The 23010-nt window shown below is 34.0% G+C and overlaps 1 protein-coding gene across 5 annotated transcripts in view; it reads left to right on the top strand.

Annotated features, from left to right (window-relative positions):
* wge (winged eye) overlaps nt 1–23010 on the top strand; it is a 119277-nt gene that overhangs the window by 62575 nt on the left and 33692 nt on the right. For 3 of the 5 annotated variants that reach the window (XM_008200974.3, XM_008200972.3, XM_962011.4), the window contains exons 3-5: nt 4463–4603; nt 10825–11280; nt 22635–22793. In XM_008200974.3, coding sequence (XP_008199196.1) covers nt 4463–4603; nt 10825–11280; nt 22635–22793 — 756 coding nt within the window. The remainder of the gene's footprint in view (nt 1–4462; nt 4604–10824; nt 11281–22634; nt 22794–23010) is intronic. The other 2 variants (XM_008200973.3, XM_064357642.1) reach the window with 2 other exon arrangements.

The raw sequence follows: 23010 nt of genomic DNA, 5'->3' as shown, positions 1-23010 counted from the left end.
ACCAATTTGTGTCTTTTATATTGTAGCTACAACATATTTAACAATCTAGCTAATTCGACAATAAATTAAATCGAACAAATGGCAAGTAGAGACCAAGAATTAAGCGGTTACCTAGTAAGGGAAAAAAATCTGACTTATTTTTTATGCTTAGCTGGACGTTGTTTATCACCTTTCGAAGTTGGACCGACACTTTTGAATCACTTATATTATAACAGTCATGTATTATACAAGCGGGTAAAAGTTGTGTTATAGGTTATAGTAGAGCTGTTAGCTTAATTGTGAAAGCTGCGCAGCAGCGCGCGCGTTATCAGCGAGTTTAACAGAAATTTTTTAACAGCGAATTAAAAATTTTAATCCTCTAGCGAATTGAAAGTTTTATTTCGCTGGTGGATAAACAATAGCTGTAATAAGTTGTTGTTTTGACACAAACAAATTTCAGTTTGAAACGGCAAAATTCAATCAAGTATCTTACTATCTGATATTTTACAAAGCATTGAACAGAATTACAGTTTTGTGGTTAGTAATTTACTCATTTTAGTGTACTTTTTTTTTACAACTGCCTAACAAATGCGTGTTTACGCATGTTCAGTGCGCAATGGTATACATATTAAGGTTGAACTATACTGGGCTTTCCGTCCAGGCGGGCGTGCGAATGCACTAATTTGAAACTCAATTTTTAAGAAAAATATTACATAAAATCGTTTTTTTATAATTGGATATTGTTCCTATGTTCACTTGTTACCTCACAAATCAGTTCTTATCTCGATTTAAATATTTGTAACCAAGGTATAACAGGGTAAACAACGTAATAATGTTAATGCTTTTATGGAAAAACCTAAAGTTCAAATGGCACGAAAAAAATGTATTATTACAAGTAAGTCATATACAAGACCCATACAAAAAATATTAAAAAACCATAGTACCATTTTTTAATGAAAAAATAAAATGGCTAAAAAATTGAGGATCAACAGAAAGTCACCATATTTTTTTCAAGCAATTTGAACTTACAATTTTTTTAATAGAACAACAAATTAAATCGACTTTTTAACGCGTTTAAACTCGGTTACGAATGCGAATGAGATACAAACGGACCTGTGAGGTAGTGTCTGAATTTAGGAACAACATACAATTGTAAAGAAAACATTTTGTTTATTACTTTTCTTAAAAATATAATTTCAAATTTTGCGTTCACGCGCTTGCTTGAACAGCTCCTCTTCGAACGTTCTGAGTATAGTTCAATCTTAATAAGGTTGACAATCGAAATAATCTGGGGAGTTTGGTACAGCAGGTATTGTTCAGCTTTATTGAGGTTATGTTTAATTTAAAAAAAATCAACATATTCAAATAAAATATAAATACAAAATGTTTTGACCGTGATATGTTTCTAGAGAAAATACTTAGGGTTAAAAGCAATTTTCCCTACCTCAACACCCTGATTCACTACAAATGGTCGAACCAATATTGACATTTATTGCACGTAAATTTGTAAATAAATAATTATAATTAAAAATACTGATTATATATTTTGTTAAAAAAAATATTACAATATATTAAACACTTTCTTATATAGTCCCAATACTAGTTATTTTCAACCAAAATTTTTCAAGCGGCTTTCACAAAAGTATTTTTTTTAACTATTGGTTTTCTTGGCACCTTTATCACTAAGTCATTGGGATCCATTATAATTTATAACAGAGAATTACTTTACAGTACCTATACAAAGTACAAATTTGTGACCTATTTGACTACAAAAGATGAAAAAACGTCGTTGAATTTGTTTTCTAACGTTTTCAAATAAAACTTATTAGCAAAACACACTTAAATAGTATTAATACAGGTAACTCTAAGTGTCAATCCACCCTGCACATAACCAACTTTAACATAACCATGCATTGTCCACCAAAACGTCAAATTATTTCAAGTCGAAATTTTTACTCAACATGTATGGAGCAGTTGAGTTTTATTTCGACTTGAAAAGGGAATTAATGAGGTCACAAACCTGCCACCAGATAGCTTCATGATCACATTGCGACAGTCGAAATCCTTTTCGAGTCGCAATATTGGTTTAGAATCGACACCCAGGTTATATTCACCGGTTGCTACGTCCAAGACATCGACAATAGTGAATCCATGAAATAAGCCCACACGAAAAATGCCCGCAAGAAAAAACCCACAGAAAAAAGCCCACAAGGAAAAAAGCTCACACAGAAATAAGCCCACAAAGAAAAAAAACGCACTGAAAAAAAATCTCACATTGAAACCACCCCACATAGAAAAATATCCACACAGAAATAAACCCACAAAGAAAAATGCTCACCTAGAAAAAACACACAATGAAAAAAGCTCACATGGATAAAAGCCCAACCGTTAAAAAGCTCTCGGAAACAAAAATTCACAGAAAATTAACTCACAAAGAAAAAACAATCTCTGCTGTCGTAGATGAATTATCGATAACTTGATAACTAGACAAAGTTTGATGAAAACGTTTTTTATTTATTAATGTAAATATGTAGGTAAATAGTACGCAAATAAATATAAATACAGGATGCTTATAAACTTGCGCACTGTTCGTACGTTGTTGAAGAAGAAGTATATTACGGGAAAATTCTTGAAAAATTCCTAAAGCCGTATTTTAAAAAATTTTAATCTCCAAACTTATTTTGTTAACTTCTTCAGTTTTCATTATTTTTTAATGATGAATAATTATTTTTAAATTTACTATCAGACCTTAGCAGTTTTTTGAATTAACAAAATATCAAATCCATAAAAAAATCACATTTTGTAAATGTGCCAACACTCCTAGCGTTTCAGAAATAATTTATATCTATTGTTGATCAAATTCTATTGCGATCACGATTGTTAGACAACGTTACCACATATCATTTACTTAAAATTCGTTATTTGCAATAACTTGAATACAAAGAATTGTTTTATGTATTATTTTTACCTCTGTGTGTTGGCATTTCTCGATCACACACCATGCGCCGGTTTTTGAGCACCTGATATATCCGACGATTTTTATTGTTGGTGAGACCAAAAGTAATGTATAAGATTTTGTGTGCCTCTGAGTCGCCGTTCCCATCTTTATAATGTTAAATAGCACCCAATCTACTTTTTAATTGAAAGACTGAACTTCTGTATTTTTTAAAATTCTTATCACTTGTCACCTCCGAGTCACCACCCTTCATCTGTTAAATATTTAGAAATTTTTTGATTTGGTGCAAAAATGTTAACGTATTTTTATTTATAACATGGCAATTAATAACTACAGCGATTCAACAGGGGTAAAAAATTAAAATGTAGACAAGTTTCGGTTTAATTAATTAAACCATACCCAGCAATAAGTGACAAAATGGTTAAAAAGTTACCTACATCATAAATTGTAAATTCATTACATTTTAAAGTTTAAAAACTGGCTTAAAACTTAAAAAAGAATAGCTGACTGAAGGTTATGCTACCCTGATGTTGGTTTTGGTACATTGTAAATTGACAGGAAATCTTATCTTTAAAGTAAAGGAAGACAAAAAAAACAGTTTACTGTTGAGCAGAAACTAAAGGATAAACGTAATACTACCCATTTACATCAACACAGCTTATACTGAGTTTCTTTACCTTGGGGTTTTTTCTATGTGTGTTTTTGGTAACTGGGTATTTTTATGTTTGCTTTTTTCTTTTTATCGGTGTGGGTCTTTCGGTGTGGGTTTCTTTCCATGTGAGTTTTTTACTGTGCGCTTCTTTCTTTGTGAGCTTTTTTCCATGTGATTTTTTTTCGACGTGAGCATTTTCTTTGTGAGCACTATTCCGTGTCGGTTTTTTTCTTGTGGGCACTTATGTTTGTGGGCTTTTTTCCTGTGCGCATTTTTCGTGTGAGCTTATTTCTGGTCATCGACAATAGTATATTATTATACGAGTTTTATAAGACGGTTTGTTCTGGCCCGAATGGTTTTTAGATTTTTGTTGTTTGTTTTTGTTTAATTTAACTTATCAAAATCTGTTCAAACTATTTCCTCTTGATTTTGTTAATTATTCGAGCTTTAACAATAAACGACTTGACGCTATTGACAGATCACATACTAAATTACAGTGATGTCTGATGACTGATGACACCCAGCTCAGCACTGCCAACATAACCCCTTAAAATTTACTAAAATGAGTTGCATAATAGTTTTCTTTGTGAAACTACTTTCAGTTTCACATTGAACTATTTGTGAAACCAAAGTAGAAAAAATTACTTACCGACGCCTTGGTTGTAACAATTAGTAAACACCACTTACTGTCTTGGAAACAGGCGTGGTAAATAATCAAATAAGGCTCAATCGTGCAAAAAGATATTTTTAGTCTCAGATTAACTAGCCAGAAAACAAACCTAACATTTTCAAGCAAATTCTTTGCTATGTAATAAAAATAACTATTTCAGATTACCCAGTTTCCTAATTTCCTTATCAACATTTTTTATTCGTAGGTTTCAACAAATGTGGCGTCTATTCTTTGTTTCCTGGAGGACCCACCTTTGGAAGTGCTTTATATTCACATGCTCGGACCATAGGTCAATTTACTTCTGGTCATATTCAGCAATCTTCAGGGAATCCATTTTATCACAAGGGTAAAGATATTTCTGTAGATAATAAGTACCTTAGTTTCTATAGACGTCATCGTTTATCGAAGAAACTGCCTGTATATTGTCAAAAAAAACAAAAAAGGTGCAACAATGTTATAAATATGTTACCATAATAATAATATAATAATAAAATACAGGGCGATTATATTCTGGTATTCTGATATAGGTGCAACCAAAAAGCATTTGATTTAAATAATAAATTGAATCAAAATTAGTATAACTAGGAGCATTTCCTACTTTCTCATCATTTGAGTAATAACAGTTCTGAAAGACAAAGTTCACAATACTGAGAACAATGCAACAGTGGATAATTCCTTATTTTTTTTAAATTACAAATCCAGTGAAAGTGAAATTAGGGTTTCAAAATTCAGAATTTCAGAAATATACCTTGAATGTTCATTTAGCTGAGAATAATTGCATCTGAAGATCGTTTAAAAGTTCAGCATTTTAATAACGTTTCAAAATAAATATTAATGGAAAATAAGTTTTAGTTTAAACATTTACTAGTACCTACAGAAACAAAACAAAAGTTATTTCAAAGAACTTTCCTCCCCCCTCTAAATTATGTACACTCCTAACAAGAACATTATATTTATTCTTCGACATTCTCAAGCTTTACGGTTTTTTTTTTCGTAAGATGTAAGGAAGTTTAAACAACTGTTTGACATTTCTCAATAAAAAAACGTCATCTCGAGCTGATTGCCTGTGGACATCGGATTTGAAATCTACACTCCAGAAATTTATTGAATCAACTGTTAAATTTGACAAAAAGTGAAATTCTGTAAACCAGTCTTTATTGTTTATAACGATTGGTAATTGTTTAAAAAATATTAAAGTAAATTGTCGAGAGGATTAGGTACAACGTCTGTATGCAAAATTTTTGTTCGGATAACCAGGCCCTTACTTTAAACGTAAATAATTAAATAATGAGTCATTGATAATGTATAGTATTCAATTCATTTAGTGGCCTACATAAGATACTATTAATAAAGAAGATGTGTGAGAAAAAATCATTATTGTATTTATTTGCCGGTCGTGGTCGAATTAGTTCCCGGGTGAGGGTTGAATTGGCTCCCGCATGAAGAGGTACAGTAGAGTGATTTGAAAATGTCATGCCAATAAACCCCGGTTTGGGATCGGTAGGTACTCGGACCGCAAACATCTGTGGCAATAAACTAAACTTGGTTACAAGAAATAATTTTACTTTTCAATTTGAATCCAACTGCTTAAAATAAGATTTAATTTTATGATGTTCTCAGTAATTTTAAAAATTACTATGTTAATAAACCTGTTAATCCAATAATTCTATTCCCTTTTCAGATTTTAATGAAGGTGTCGTTTAATTCTCAATGTAAAATAAAATTGGTTTCAAATTAAAAAAAAATTAATTAATGAATTAACAAAAATTTGATTGCCTCTAAAAGCCTATTTGTGAATTGTGCGTTTTAAGAATTCTACCTATTTTGATACTTGTTCAATGATTATTATTATTTCTTCAACAAGAAATAGAATATATTAAAAGAAAAGATGGCTCCAGTTAAAAACAAAACTATGTTTTTTTTATTTGCAAATGTTTATCAGAAATTTGTTTACAGTTTGTCACTTTGGTAATCGTGTTTGGATTTTTGTTACAAAAAGGGATGCAATTAGTTTTCGCTGAAGATCATAGGGCGAATAAATTTAGTTAGCAACGCGAGTTAAACAACATCTTTATTGAAATTGGTTTTACCGGCCAAGAGTTTCGACGGCTAAATTTTTTAGAAACATCAGATCTTTTAAGCAACTGTATTTGAGTCAACTGTTGGAATCAACAAATATTAAAATTTCCATTTTTGATTAATTTTATTCTCAATACGAATTAAATGACAATTGTAATTGGAATCAGCTTTATTATTAGTTGTATTGATTAGGGATTTCGTCAACATAATGACTTTGAAATTTACTAAAAACATCAAATGAAATCTTATTTTAAGTAATTGTATTCAAGTTGAAAACTAAAATTATTTCGTGTCCTCAAGTTTACGACTAAATATAGTTTATTGCCACCGATGGTTGCGGTTAAAGTACCTACCGATCCCAAGTGCTGGGGTTTATTGGCATGACATTTTCAAATCACCTGGCCATAGATAGAAAGGACTAAGTCACAGATATGTTTATATTTTAGATTTAAAGCTGGTAGAAATGTTCAAATAATTATTTTCTTGGCACGATATCCAACAACAAATTTCATTTATTCGTGGCTAACTAGTTATTTAGAAAAAAGGAGAATGTTATTTTTTAAGCCCAAAACTCTCTGTAAATTTCGTAAAATGTTCTGCAAATAAGCTGTATTTTATTCTGACCGTTCTCAGTTTTTCTGAGAGAGTTCAATCTTTAATGCCCAATGTAATCGAGAAAAAGGAAATGGAATGGCAAACGTAAATTCATAAACTGTGAACGGTCAGAGCAAAATAAGCTTATTTGCAGAACATTTTACGAAATTTACAAAGAATTTTAGGCTTAAAAAATAACATTCTCCTTTTTTTTAAATAACCAGTTAACCACGAATAAATGAAATTTGTTGTTGGATATCGTGCCAAGAAAATAATTATTTGAACATTTCTACTAGCTTTAAATCTAAAATATAAACATATCTTTGACTCAATCCTTTCTATCTACCTGCTTATGCGGGAGCCAATTCAATCCTTACCCAGGAACCAATTCGACCATCACCTTTTACAGAATCATACTTATAAACGAGAACCAATTCGGCCACGACCATTAGTTTCATCCTTGTACTTTAGGGCCACCTGTTTCAGCCCATCTACAGTAGTGACAAAAGCCACACACACAGCTGTTTATTGATGGCAGGATTTTCAGTGCTTTTGGTCCGTGTTGACTGTGAAAGATTTGTAACCGGTAAAATTATATAACTAATATCTTGCGAAACGGATATTTGAGACGAAGCGTTTGCTGGATGCATAAATAATAGATGAACTTAACGACTACTTGTTGAGGACCGGTTTTGAAGGTCTACAGTATTCAATTTGTAGCGTCAGAAGAACATAGGTTTATGATTAGGCACTCTTAATTGCAATATTATTCAGTTTATGAATCTCGCTTAGTTAACATTTACTAACGGTAATCATTATTCTACTGCTTTTATGTACATATTTCACTTGCAACTGGTAAAAGGTAGACGAGCGCAAAAACAATTACAAATCAAAAGTTAGATTATGTTCATGTTCATATAACGTTCAGCGTATTTTTAATGGTGTGTGTAAGCAATTATGTAATGGCAATAAGCAAACGCAACATAAACAACATAAGAAATACAAAAATTAACCTAAATCAGTTTATACAAATCATGAAAACCAGCGCCCAGGCCTTCTTTAATCATTTTATCCTTGAGGAAAGTCGAATTCGTCGAAATACTCGAAAGAGTAGTATGCGTTTACAGTGAATTGAAATGGGAGTTGCTCCGCCTACTACGTCACGCGATAAAAAATTGCTTTTTTTGGCCTTAATACTGAAAATCTATTAAAATAAAAAATAAGGGTAACCTAATTTTTTATGAATTTTCCAAAAATGCAGTTAAAAAAATGCGGGACGGGCCATTTATTTTTTAGGCATTCTTGCAAATTTTTGGGTGTAGATCTCGTAAAAATTGTGTTATTTTTCTTTGAAGTTTCATTAAGTATAAAAGTAATAAAATCTACGATTTACGGGACGAGTCTATATTAGTACGATTGAGTTGACCCCTTTGTAAAATCAAAAAATGAAGGAGACACTCAAAAGCACCAACTGTTGCATGTAACGATACTTTGAAAAATAATACTCTTCATTTGATCTTTTTTCTTAACCATAGCCAAATTGTTCATTTCTTTAGGAATCGCTCCATAAATAATGTATAGCAATACATTCGTGAACTCGTTTGAAAATGTGCATTTCAAATTTTTACATCAACCATTATCTGCAGAAGCTTGCGATTAATTCATAAACTACTAATAAGTTGCAGTACTTAATAATATTTCAGACTCCACTCTTTGTGCGAAGGCATTAATTATCGCAGTACTTTTTTTAACATAAACTTAACATTAACTCGATGTTAACTAGTTATGAACATTTATGAAATTTTATTTTTGTTGCCTTCTTTTCTTATATTCTTCTTGTTAATTTTTTGTAATTAATTAATATCACTTAATTTAAGTGTAAAGAGAGTTAATTGCTGTCCACTACTAGGAAAGTTCCACTAGATCTATACGTATTTCATATCGAGCAAGATATTATCCTTGAGGAGCGTAGGTTAAATGGGCTCAACATTAGTATTCATGAAAATTTCTTTTTTTGCTTCTTTTCTCATATTTAATTTAGAATCAAACCTGGCTATTCAGCAAAGTAACGCTGTTTTAACTCTATATTTGTATGCATTTTGTGTTGTAATATTTCAGCTATAGTTTTTGCCTACGTCTTTTCTTAATAGTTCTTCGGTCTTTCGCATTTTGTGTCCTTCAAAACGTTAACCGAATGGCTTTGGTTTTAAAAGCTAGGCTTCTCCTAATTCGTCTAACTGTACGCTAATGATCACTCACTTTTGACACTCGATATAAAATATATCATAGCAGACTTCCGGTTTAGATTGCATTAGTATTCTAAAGTTATCACTACTTTTTTAGGGATATAGGTATTAGCTGTTTCAAAACTATAAAAACGCCAACGTCGCATTTTATCTCAAAATTAGCTGTTATAAATTATTCATGAAGTCACAAAAATAATAACTAATGTAATTTATACTTTCAATAAGAAATTAATAACTATTTCACAATTTTATCAATCTTATTAAAAAAAAAAATCGGTAAAATGCGATGTTGGCGTTTTTATAGGTTTGAAACAACTAATATGGTTTTTTTTTGTGATCGAATCGAAAAAAATATCTTTTGTATTATACATGCGGAGTCCTGCATTTCATAAAATATGACTCAAGCCATAATTTTAAACGTTGTATGAACTGTCATTTGAGCAGATATATCATGTACCATGTGAAACAATTTTGTAGATAATATCGTTAATTTAGGAGTAGTGGAATTTCGCCTCTGGGTAATTACAAGGGTTCACCTGTACCTCTTATTTAGCAGTCAAAAATTTTATCTTATCGTCATACTAATATGAATATATTAGCATGTCCTTGTTTATTCCTATTACTTGCAGCCGCAATAACTCTTGATCATTTGATTAAAGTAGAGTTGCCTTAAATAGTTCTTTTGATGTAAGGTGACTAATTATTAATTATTGCATGAAAAAGTTAAGATATCCATTACCCGAGTTGATTAGCCGGTTTGTATTCGTTTACATAAAACTCAAAGGTGGCAATTATTGCAGAATTGCAGGTGAAGCTTCGTATTTTGGATCAATTTTAAATTTGCGTGATAATTATTATTACAAGCCTGTATGGAAAAATATTACAGTTCGGATCCGTGATAAGGATCTGCAGCATTTATAACGTTGACTGACGGGCTAAATAACCGCCAAGTTTTTATTAAATTTTCAGAATAATGTAACAAAATTAAATAAAACCTATGAACATAAGTACCGAAGGAGATTTTGGGATTTACTTATTTATTTATTTTAAATTGTAACCTACTAGCACAGTTATACAAGGTGAGTCTCTTAAAAATATGTTTTGGTTGACCGTTTATTGATGAATGATTTTGTCTGAAAAATAATGTACGTAAGGTATACATTTTTTTGTGATATTTACGTTTAAAAATGTAATTCTTCTTTGGAGTGTTAAAAAAACACTTTACATTTTATCATATATACTTCTTACAAGTCAGCAAGTATACATAAATTGCACCTTAAACAATACGTTGAGGTACCTTCTGGCGACTCGTTTTTGGACACAATTTACACAGGCGCCACTAAAAAATGCAACTTTTCAATCACCCGTCACTGATTACTACTAAAATTGAAATTGAAGTTAAAGATGGTGTGATGAGAAAAATAAAATTGGTTTTCATTTGGTACATACTAATTTTAACTCTTGTCACAAAAATGAGAGAGTTTGCGGTCGACGAAAATGTTGTAACCAAGATGTTTTTAATGGGCGATTAATAAACTCATCAATTTTAAAGGCAGTCACTCGCTATCATTGGTTTGTGTTTTAAACAATATCGATTATTAATCGTCCCCATTAATAAATTAATTTATTTAACCACGCTTCATTTTAGATTCTTTGTTTTCTACTGCTGGATATACATTTGGTGCCCCAACACCTCCGCCAGGATCTCCATACTCTCCGGTCCCCGTGACGCAACTGGAATTGCTGACCAAAGGCTTTAATTCAAACATCATCATCCAGCAGCCTGATTATCCAATCAGTCCAAAGAAGCTGCAAGAAAAGCGGTGTGATGAAAAGTGTTGCAGTTTAAAACCCCAGAAACCATGCGATTGTCAAAGTGCTTCTCCTGTTAAAAAGTTTCCGGAAAATGTTAACGGATGTTCGCGAACAAATCCGATAGACTGGACTGGTGTTAATGTGAAAAAAGAACCAGGATCGACACCATGTCAAGTCGCTGAAATAACAACTAGTGTTTCGCCAGTGGTTAAATTAGAAGTGACCTCGCCGAAAAATACGAATGAGAGATCACAAAACATTGTCTCAAATTCGAGCATTAATGGTGCCGGTAAGTTATTGTCTGCCTTTTTGTTGTTTTGAAACTGAAGACAGAAAGTCATTAAAAAGTAATTATTATTAAATAGTTGGAAGTCTGACAAATTAAAATTTTTTTAATTAAAGGCTTGATTATTCATTTAAAAAAATGTAAAAAATGACAGAATGGGCCACAGGAGTATGTCGCAAGACATAAATTAATGCCGTTTGTGCATTTATGTGAAATGTAGATCGCAAACTTTAATAATTAATAGATAATAATTGCTAGGACTAGGCAACTTTTTTAAATATATTTTTAATTAAATCATACGCAACTAACAGAGACATACCAAAAGCCGGGCTTTATAGTGATAAAGAAATGTTTTAAAAATATTTGCAATGTTGTTTTGCACTTTTCAGACAATTTATAAAGCAGCATGGTACAATGATTCAACAAATTATACATTCAAATGAGACAACTAGTAGTAATGAAGCAGACCAAGAAGGTGCTGGGTTTTGAAAAACACCGCGGGGACAAGAAAAAAAGTTCAAATTCAATTTATTCATATTCTGATGTATTGTGATCGGTTTCAAACAATAGAACCGCAAAATTGTATTTGCAGGTTTGCTCCAAGAAAGAAATTCAATAAATGTATTTATTAGCAAAAGTTTAGCTGTCACACAATAGGACTTTTAATATTTAAGATAGTAATAGTAAAAAATTCTGAAATAATTCCCATGCATTGAAAATATTATTTTTCTACTTCGGTTTCGTATTGAAGTCATTATGATACGCGATTTGCGTATCGTAATATCCAACCGAGTGCTACAATAATTACACTAAAAACCAGGGTAATTTAGTTGGATAATGTTGACAACCTAGTTTTTTGACAATTATCTGAGAGAACTGTCAGTGTCAATCGGAACCTGTTTCAAGTGCATAATATAATCAAATTAATCAAATACGAATCTTTAGAGGCTTTTGTACCAGCCCTGATATGTGGCCCTTTAGAACACCTTTCGATTAATGTACAAACATAACTTTAAAAGCCAGTGCAAGTAAGTCATTTGAGATCTTATTATCCTTCGGCCAATCTTCAAATTCCACGTATTTGCCACAAAAGCCTGTATTTGTTAAGGGCTCTACAATGCAAAACGTCTTGGACACTTTCAGAATACATTTGTACGAATGGTCCAAGTTATTAATTTCATTTGACTGTCTGCACGCAAATGTTCTAAACTGCCACAAAATTCGCTAAATTTCGAAATCAATTTTTTGGTACAAAAAGTGCGAAGTAGAAAAAATATTGTATGATATCTCGTTTATAAGGCATTTTGTCGCACTTACTCGTGCGACAAAATGCGTCTTATAAAACTCGTATCATAATATGCTTTTGTTATTAACTGTTGAATTTATAATTTAATTTTCTTATATTTATAATGTTTTAAGAAGCATACAGTATGATTCAAAAGCACTCGCAAGGTTTTAGAAACAACTTAGTTACATTTAAAAATGCATTCGAAAAGTCTCAAAAAAATTTCTTCGAAGTTCCAACTTTAATTCTCATTTTTTGTTAATCTAATAAGGTAATGTTATGTTTTCGTAATGAGAGGCGTTAAAACATCAATGTACAATAATTATTGAAAATAATAACTAAATATCGTAAGAACGCATAGGTAAATATTGTTTTTTTATGAAGAGGTAATATCGGCGCCAATTTCTTGTCATTATGGATATACAAGGGACAATAAAGAAACGCAATAGGGTGTCTATGGTTTCAAATTCTCGTACTACCACAAGGTGCATTAAGGTGTAATGCAGCGTTGTCAGTATTTGCAATCTTTAAACGTTCATGTCTTTAAAACCATGTGCCGTAAAAAGATTCTAAAAGCACATTTGTATTTCCTTTAATGTTTTCTGTCACCATTTAAAAGATTGTCCGACCCTTTTGAATTACTGCATCGTAATTCAAGTAATATGTAATTGATTGGTTCCTGTTATGTATATTAACTAATAATTTGCAGTAGTTTACATTAAACAAAAAGATTGTTAATAGTTTCTATTTCCCGACATGTACAAATGTCAAGGCTCTTCCATTTTATTTATTACTTATCCTTTATAATATTTATTAAGCAACTAGATTATAATTTCTTGCATGAAACTTATTATTAGTGCATTGCGTCTAGGTTACTTAAAAGAGCTACTATTTGCAGTATTATTTGTAGAAAGTAGAAAAGTAGAAGACTAGTCAGTAATCGGTAATCACAGTTGTACGAACATAAAACATTATACACTGAAGATAATTACATATCATAACGTGGTATGAAGACTATCTTCAAGTTATCTACGGAGAACTAAATACTCGCTACGCTCCTCCTCTAAACAATTATGTCTTCGATCGGTAAAATCTCTTTACCATTCTTGATACTTAATATACTATTTAATAGAAGAACAAATTAATCGATCTTTTAACCTGTTTAAACTCGGTTACAAATACTTTGAACGAGGTACAAACTGATCACTTTAGAAGCAACATCCAATTGTAAAAAAAGTATTTGTTTATTAAAATTCTTATAAATCCAATTTCAAAATTTGCGTTCACGTGCTTGCTTGAACAGTTTCTCTTGGGATGTTCTCAGTGTAGTTAAACCATAAGTTGATTTAAAATTCAGCTAGTTCACTAAGTGCTTGTAACAAAAGTCTGGACCATATTTCTGTATTTACCGATTTAGGCCTCAAAGACGTTGAAAACCATTCAAGCGACGGATTCGTTTGCCTGAGTGCCGTAATTTAAGCCTAAGCGGCTGAAGATAAAAATATGGACGCGGGGACTTTTTTAAATGAAATTTAATTTTTTTACAACAATATACACTTTCTTATACCATGCGATCAATTTAATTTATAATTAGAGTAAGCTTTATTAGTTTTTTAACTTTGATGAAAACGCCGATTGCGATAATTGCGATAATTAATCAAGCTGAGGAGCTAAATAATAATGTTTTGAACAATAATATATTCAATTTGATTACATTTTTTTCCACAGTTTCCACTAGTTTTTCTATCACAAAGACACAAAGCCGCCTACTTTAATTATAAATTCAAATGATCGCGTGGTATTTCTTTAACCATATTTGCAGCGTTTTGGAAAATACATATGGGGCGCAAATGGTAAACGTTTTTTTGCATTCACTCGTTCTTTATTATTGAGAATTTAATGCCCTACTTGCCTGTAATTGTTTTGTTTGCCTTGTGCTTACCGTTATTTAAATACAGCTGTTTTATTAGACATTTTATTTATACATTGTGACGCATTCTAGTACTCCTCAACAAATTCTAGCTTGAGTTACGAGATGTTGATGTGCAGCCTCGGCCTATTCTTCTCTTCTCACATCGGCAATAGAAGCCTATTTCCGTCCTCATTTAGATCTCGCGGCTCATACTATCTTTGATAAACTGTACTTAGCTATTTCTAAAAACTGTACGATAAAAATAAGAGTGATTATTAAAACTAACCGATTTTTATTAAGTTGTCGACTGAGTATTCAATACAACGTGTGTTAAAATGGTTTTCATCTAGTCGCCTGTGTATACACTTTAGTTGCTTTTTGATGGGACTTTTAAATGTAATTAAATGACAATTTATGAATTTCACTACTGCTAGTATTAACTCATTAGTAGCGGATTCGGTTGAGCAGAGCGGTAGATTTTTTCATATGTAAACGTTGTAAACCAGTTTCAAAGTTAAATAGATGAAACTTATTTTAACCCATCTTGATTGATTATTAGGTATTGTTAGAAACGCTATTCAGATTATTGAAAAAAAAATTCAAGACGCTCAGACCAATGTTTATTTAATTTAGTATTGGACACATGTGTACAGTTACACGGCCTAATTCAATATATCCCCCGGCTGATTTTTCTCTCGCTATCTGGGATACCGTCCCTCTGCCCCCTTGGTACTTCGTATCCCGAGCAAGTCGTTCCGGGCTGTCTCTTGGTCTAAACATTTGCGATAATCCTAAGTGCCGTATCACCGGTGTTAAAAGATTGATCCAAGACTCCAGACTCCAACCCTGGGAACTATTCTAACACGGCCTTTCCTGACATCCAGAGTGTCCTCACTCCACTTGCTCTAATAACCAATTTGTCTCTGAAACTCAACCAAGATTTAGATAATTTAAGAAGCAATCCACAGTTACTCATAAACGCCAGAACGGTAGGGCCTGTTGGTCTAAGAATGGATTATCATTATTAGTTTATTTTATTATATATATTATATATTATATTATTTATTTGGACTTAAACTAAACGCGATAATAGATACAAGCTAAGATTACGCTTACTCTGAAACCTTAAGTTTTAATGAATACAACTTAAAACTAGACGCTTAATTCGAAACTTTTTTTTTTTTTTTTTTTGGTGTAACTTAAACATAGACGCTTACTTTAAAACCTTAAATCTTTATGAACGTAATTTAAATAAGACGCTTAATTCCGCAACCGCATCTTAAAACTAAACGCTTTATTCGCATCCTTAACTTAAAACTAGACGCTCAGTTCGCAAACGCAACTTAAAACTAGACGCTGAATTCGCATCCGCAACTTAAAACTAGACGCTAAATTCGCATCCGCAACTTAAAACTAGACGCTAAATTCGCAATTGCAACTTACTTAATTTAGGGGCCCCGAACACTTGGACAAACCTCGCTGCTCCCGCAGTGCATCTCAGCAAAGACACAGGAGTGGTGTCCTTATCTCACCTCCCGCAATGCATTTTAGCAAAGACACAGGAGTAGTATTTTTATTTAGCCTCCCGCAATGCATATCAGCAAAGACACAGGAATGGTACTTCTGTTTAACCTCCCGCAATGCTGAAGCAAAGACACAGGAGCTAGAATTTCTAATTTCTGAATTGTGATAAACCTTTATGGATAGAGCAAAGACACAGGAGTTATTACGTTTACCCACTCCCGCAGTGCTCCACCATTTTAACTAATCAAAGCAAAATAAAGACACAGGTCTATGTGCGACCCGCAGTATTTTGCAATTAGCGTCTCACCTCTTACTTGACTATCCAAATTGAATCCAAGGCCTCATGTTCTCGGAAGCGGCCACGCTGATAAACGTGCCTCTAGATCGGCTCAACCCAGGGATGTTTTGCACTTCGTAGCGGTCATTTCCTAAGATTTTTGTAATCCTGTAAGGTCCTCTCCACTTGGGTAATAATTTCTGGCTGCTTCCGGTAGGGGCATTACTGGTTATCTTGAGTAGAATTAGGTCGCCAACGGAATAATGCTTGCCCTCACATCTCGCTGCATCAAATCGTTGTTTTTGGGAGGCCTGGTATTCTTCCATCTTCTCCACCATTTGTTCCCGAATTGTAGTTACGTCCTTGGTTGCTTGGTTGTCGGAGTTTAACAATCCGTTTGTAACTACTCGGTAACCCATCAAAGCCTCACTAGGTGTGACTCCTATAGCGTTGTTGATGGTACCGTTAATTCCCAGTTGAATATTTTGCAAATTCTCGTCCCAATGTCGGTCTTGTTGCGTAGCTCCCGTCGTGGCCAATGAATTTAGAACTGTCCTGTTGTATCGTTCAACTTGTCCGTTTGCTCGGGGAACGGCTACTGCTGTTAAGTGAAGTTTGCTTCCAATTTCTGTGACATATTGTTGGAACTCTTTGGACGAGAACGCTGTGCCACGATCAGCTATGACACGGTGGGGTACCCCGAAAGTTTTAATTAAATCTTTGATGGCGGCGATAACATTTTTAGATTTTGTGTCTTTAACCGCGTAAAGTAAGATAAATTTTGTAAACGCGTCAATTGCAACAAGGACATAAGCATTTTTCTTCGAACTATTAACAAATGGACCTAAATGATCTAGATGGACAGTATGAAATGGAACCGGAATTTTTTTAATGGGATGTAGTAAACCTGGTTTCTTGCCGGAATTACTTTTAAAATATAAACAATTTAAACAGCTTCTGCAATATTTTGTAACAAAGTGTCGCATTTTAGGGAACCAGTAGTGACTTTCGAGCAATTCATACGTCTTTGCGGGCCCAAAATGTCCAGATTCGTCATGTGCCATTTTTAATAGTTGAAATCGAACAAATTTTGGGACAACCATTCGTAAACCGTGTGTTGTAATTCGATATACCTTGCCGCCCTTTAACGCATAGTTGTTAAAAACGTCGGGATGATTTGTACGTTCACCCGTCTCTAGCTGCTCTTTGATTTGAACGATATTAGCGTCGTTAATCTGGGCCGTTTGAAGCCAATCAAAATTTGAAATCTTCAACGCATGGACTGCCAGCTGGCTACCCGGTAAATGTCTACTTAACGCATCGACGTGGCGCATTTGTTGTCCGCTTTTATGTTTGATTTCGAAAATATATTGCGACAGTTCAATGACCCATCTTGCGACCCTTTGGTTTATTTCGTTTTTCTCGAACGTTCCGCGTACCGCGGCACAATCCGTAAAAATTGTAAAATGGCGTCCCAATAAGTATTGTTTAAAGCGTTTGACGGATGCAACAACAGCTAATGCCTCCAATTCGAAAGAGTGATAATTTTGTTCAGCAGGGGTTGTACACCTGCTAAAATATGCGACAACTTGTTCTTTCTTTTCTTTCACTTGAATTAAAATACCAGCCACCCCGATTCGGCACGCGTCTGTATAGAGTCGAATTTCAAGACTAGGATCGAAAATTGCTAGAATAGGGCGAGAAGTTAAACATTGTTTTAATTCAGTAAATGAATCAAGTTGTTTTCTACCCCACTCCCAGTCGGCATTTTTGGTTAATAAAGCGGTTAATGGTTTTGATTTTATTGCATAATCTTTAATAAATTTTCTAAAATACCCTGTCAGTCCAAGAAATTGTCTGATTGAGTGGACATTCGATGGTTCCGGAAATTTTTCAACTGCTTGGATTTTATGACAGCTTGGCTCAATGCCGTTGGCGCTAATTTTGTATCCTAAATAATCTATCTCTGTTTGTAAGAAATTGCATTTTGATAATTTTAATGTGAGTCCGTTATGTTTTAATAAATTGAAAACTTCTTTTAACACACAAAAAGATTCTTCGACACTTTTTGCTGGAATTAATATATCGTCCAGATAGACTAAAACTTTTGTAAAACGTAATTGTCCGAGGACAGTGTTAATCACACGCTGAAAAACTGCCGGTGCATTGCACAGCCCGAATGGCATTCGTAGGAACTCATATTGCCCATCCTGAGTGATAAAAGATGTGTACTGAATTGATTCTGGAGACATTTGAATCTGATAATAGCCTGCGATGAGATCTAAACTTGTAAAATATTTATATCCGGAAAGGCGACGCAAACAATCCTCAATGAGTGGCAGTGGGTAACGGTCCTTCACGGTTATTTTATTGAGGGCTCGGTAATCAACACACAGGCGTTTTTCACCTCCCTTTTTTGTAACTAGAACAACAGGGCTTGCATACGGTGAATTAGATTCCCGTATTATACCTTGTTTCATTAGTTCATCAACGATTTTACGAACCTCTGCCCTTTCTGCATCCGCCAATCGGCGAGGTCGTTGAAAAATGGGTTTTTCTGTGGTCAGTAATATTTTCATTTGCGAAATTGAGATATTTCCGACCTCCGACATATTCCTTGCAATGCAAGCAGAATATGTATTTAATAGTGTTACCAGTTGTTGCACTGTTTCATTTTCGGTGACGCCTACGTTGACCACCGAGTGCGATATTGTGTGTATTTGTTTTGAAGGGAAAAAGCGCAACGAACTACCAGCCTTGATGTAATTCACGTCCGCCTGCTCGGTAAAGTCTTGTCCGATTAAGACTTCAACGTTCATCACGCACTGAGAGACTATTAACAAATTCAAAGTTTTTTTTATTTGATCAATTGTGACTGTAACCTGAACGCTAGAAGTAACAACAACTTTTGTGTCAGATAGTGTGGTAAGCAACAAAGCTCCCGACAAACTTTCAGGCACCAATGCTAAAGTCCGGACAGCAAATTCAGATATTAGTGAGCATTCACTACCAAAATCAATAAAACATTTAATTGGGACATTGTTAATTAGTATATTTTTAAAGAATTTTGCATTTAGTCATGAAGATGTAAAATTATTTTCGGTTGGACTGATATAATTTACATTATATTCAAGGGCGCGCTGTTTCGTGTGTCGAGTGGGGTGTCCGGTGTCATTGCCCAGATGTTCGTTTTTTTTAGCCCAACAATCTTTTGCCTTATGGCCCGATTTTCGACACTTAAAACAAATACTTGAATAATGAGCTCTTTCAGAATTAGAGGAATTGCCACTTGTTTTGTATTTCGTGAGAGTTTTAAAATGATTAGCCAACTCAGCTGGGTCTTTTATGCCCGCCGTCTCCACCGCAAATTTTATATTTTTATCACGCACTCCACCCATTATTAAATTTACACGATCTTCATCTGTCATCGGTAAGTTAGTAGCGTGTATAAGTGCAAGCTTCTCGAAAACGTATTCGTACAGCCGTGATTCGTCTTTTGCTTCGCATGCCATCATTTTTTTTAGAGTCGAATGTAAATCGCGCTTTACTCTGAAATTATTTGATAGCATATCTCGCCATTCCGTCCATGTAAATAACCGGGTGGGCAGGCCTCTGTACCATACCTCGGCAGGACCTCTCAGCTTCTGCAGAGCCAGGTAGCTGGTTGTCCTGTCATCCCAATTGTACATGGACGCAAATTCATCGACCGCATTAATCCATTGTATTATATTATCGGTCAGCGGGTTAAATTCCGCAATTACATTATTTGCAATAGGTGGAATACTTACCAGTTGGCGGGTAGCGTCATTCGTCACTTTACCTTTCGTAGCCGCCTGCACCAACTGTCCCATCCCTTGTAAAAGTGCCGCACTCAGCTCGGTCACTTCGCTTCCACGGGGTCCTCGTCGGCGCCCTGGAGTTTCCCCACGTGATCTCGATGCCCGTGACATCGACCTACGGTACCGACGTTGATCCTCGCTACTTGTGGACCGACTTCGTAGACGATCCGTATTTCTGATTTCTGACCGACGATACCGACGTTCACTGTTATCCCTGTTTCTTCTGTCCCTTCCATATTCCACTTAACTTTACTTACACTTAATTTTTCGTAGTTTAAACACTATCACTAAGTATAACCGGGTCTTTTTCACGATCGTAATCCCACTTCTGATGTTAGAAACGCTATTCAGATTATTGAAAAAAAAATTCAAGACGCTCAGACCAATGTTTATTTAATTTAGTATTGGACACATGTGTACAGTTACACGGCCTAATTCAATATATCCCCCGGCTGATTTTTCTCTCGCTATCTGGGATACCGTCCCTCTGCCCCCTTGGTACTTCGTATCCCGAGCAAGTCGTTCCGGGCTGTCTCTTGGTCTAAACATTTGCGATAATCCTAAGTGCCGTATCACCGGTGTTAAAAGATTGATCCAAGACTCCAGACTCCAACCCTGGGAACTATTCTAACAGTATCTACCTAGCTCACGAGGGTTTCTAATGAGCCTCCAGATTCATAAAAAAGCTTGTCTAAATGTATACATTTTGGGTAACGACAAACAGTTCAAACTGTTGTTAAATATTGCAACGAGTATAAATTTGGTTTTGGTCGCAGGTTGAATATTCTGTTTTTTATTTTTATGATTGCACTCTGGCCATGAAAGAAAATGCTAAATTATTGTCAATATAAGTCCAGTATAACGAAATGAAGAAACGGCCTTTGTTTCAGATCTACTCGTATTCATGTTATTTTCTTGGACACGTATACAGTGAGCCGCAAAATTTTTGAGTAATCTAACTTGAACCAAAAACAGTTTGTTTTGACAAAAATGCCCAAACAGGTCAGTTTTCTTTTACACAATTTTTAACCGAATTTTTTTGTAATCATTAGCTTTGTTCGCGGACGATTTTCAGAACTAATCCTGAACTACTCCAGGATTTATTTAAAGCGCATGTGCGGTTCAGAATCAGTTACGGATTTTCGTCTACCGCGAACGATAATTTATCGTTATCAAGTACACAGTAAATGTTTAAAGAACTAACAAGCCATTAAAAATTATCCAAAAGTTAAGAATGAGTTATCCGAAAAACTTTCACACGATAAGGTATAAATTGTAGAAAACAACCCATTTTCAAATTATAAAACGTTAGTTATTTTACAAATAATTTTAATTTAGTAAGGTATTAAATAAATACCGGTAACCTTCAACCTCCAAAAGCTCCCGAGATACGAGAGTAACAGAAACAAAACTGCTTTCGCCATGATCCGGAACAAAAGATTCTTTACCGCGAACGCCGGACTGTTACTAAAAGTTCGGGATTTTTTTCACCGCGAACGCTCTCAGATGAACTGCGCATGCGATTGATGCCTGAAGTGGTTCAGGATCGCTACCGCGAACAAAGCTATTAAGAGATGCCATTTATACTTCACGTTTCTTGGGCTATTGATGTTGCCATGGGTTTTTAAAAAAAAAAACACGAGTTTTTGAAAGCTGGATTTCTAGACGCTGCAGCGTTTTTTAAATAAGTAAAGTAGATTACCAATAAAAAACCATAAATTTTAAACAAAGTAATACAACAATGAAAGTTGTTGCTATAGATACAAAAAACAATACAAACTAATTATTAAACATTGACTGGCTCCTTTGCACAAAAGAAAGACTGAAAATGTGGAAATAATAAATAAGAATTTTGCAAAATGCTGTATAGGAGTTGACCTTGATGAGTTTTATTACATGGTAAAATTAACACACGTATTTGTGATACACCCTGTATAAAATATTGTGTGAAACACTAAGTAACTGAGTTATTGGTCTTTCATATACCTAGTTTGTTATATGAGCGGTGAATGACATTCGCATATAAAATTTTGACATTTCAAATAAAAAACGCCTTACAATAATTATCACATACTTCTTCCAAGTCGCATGTATACAAAAATTACACCATATGAGGTCGAAGACGGTTATTGTGGCTCCTGGCGACCCGTTTTTGGACCTGATATAGAGAAAACAACCGGAACTTAAAAAAAAATGAAAAAATATGTCCTACACCACTTTTGAATCACCAGCAATTGGTTATTAGCGAATTTTTACCGTTTTTCACGCATTTAGTGCACGATATCTAAAGTGAAGACAGCTGTCAAAGTTGAAATTGAAGTAATAAAGATGCTGCGATGAAATTGGTTTTGATTTGGTATTAAATTCCAACTTTGTCATCAGTATAAAATAGTTTTCTGACAGTTAATAATCTCAACTATTAAAGGCAGTAGTTACTCGTTCATTCTTGCTTTAAATAGTATCGATTATTAATCGCTTTCTTAGACAAATTCGTTTATTAAGTAACTTATATTTTTAAAGATTTTTCAGTTGGAAACATACCTGTTGGGATCGCCGTGGCAAGGCAAAGGTATCAGCAACAAGAAGTTATCGGATCTCCGTCGTTACCACCCGCCGGACTTCTCACGACGGTCAATGCTGCAGCACAGATCAAAGACGTGGCAAGGGTATCCGAAGTCGGTAAGGCTCATATACTAAAGCAACAACAATTATTTCAAAACTGCGTTTGCATTTGAGAACGATTTTTCTAGTTTGATTCTTTCTGTGGTTTAATTTTTGTTATTCCAAAATCCGATGAACTCTTCCACTGATGCTTGCTTGATTAAATATCTATGTATCATTTTTTCACTTTTATTATTGTTGCAGTTATGGGAACGTTGAATTAAAAGTTATACAT

The sequence above is a fragment of the Tribolium castaneum genome, chromosome 6, assembly GCF_031307605.1.
Source record: "Tribolium castaneum strain GA2 chromosome 6, icTriCast1.1, whole genome shotgun sequence".
NCBI lineage: Eukaryota > Metazoa > Arthropoda > Insecta > Coleoptera > Tenebrionidae > Tribolium > Tribolium castaneum.
Note: the sequence above shows the minus strand (reverse complement) of the source record. Positions and strands in the feature narration are given on the sequence as shown.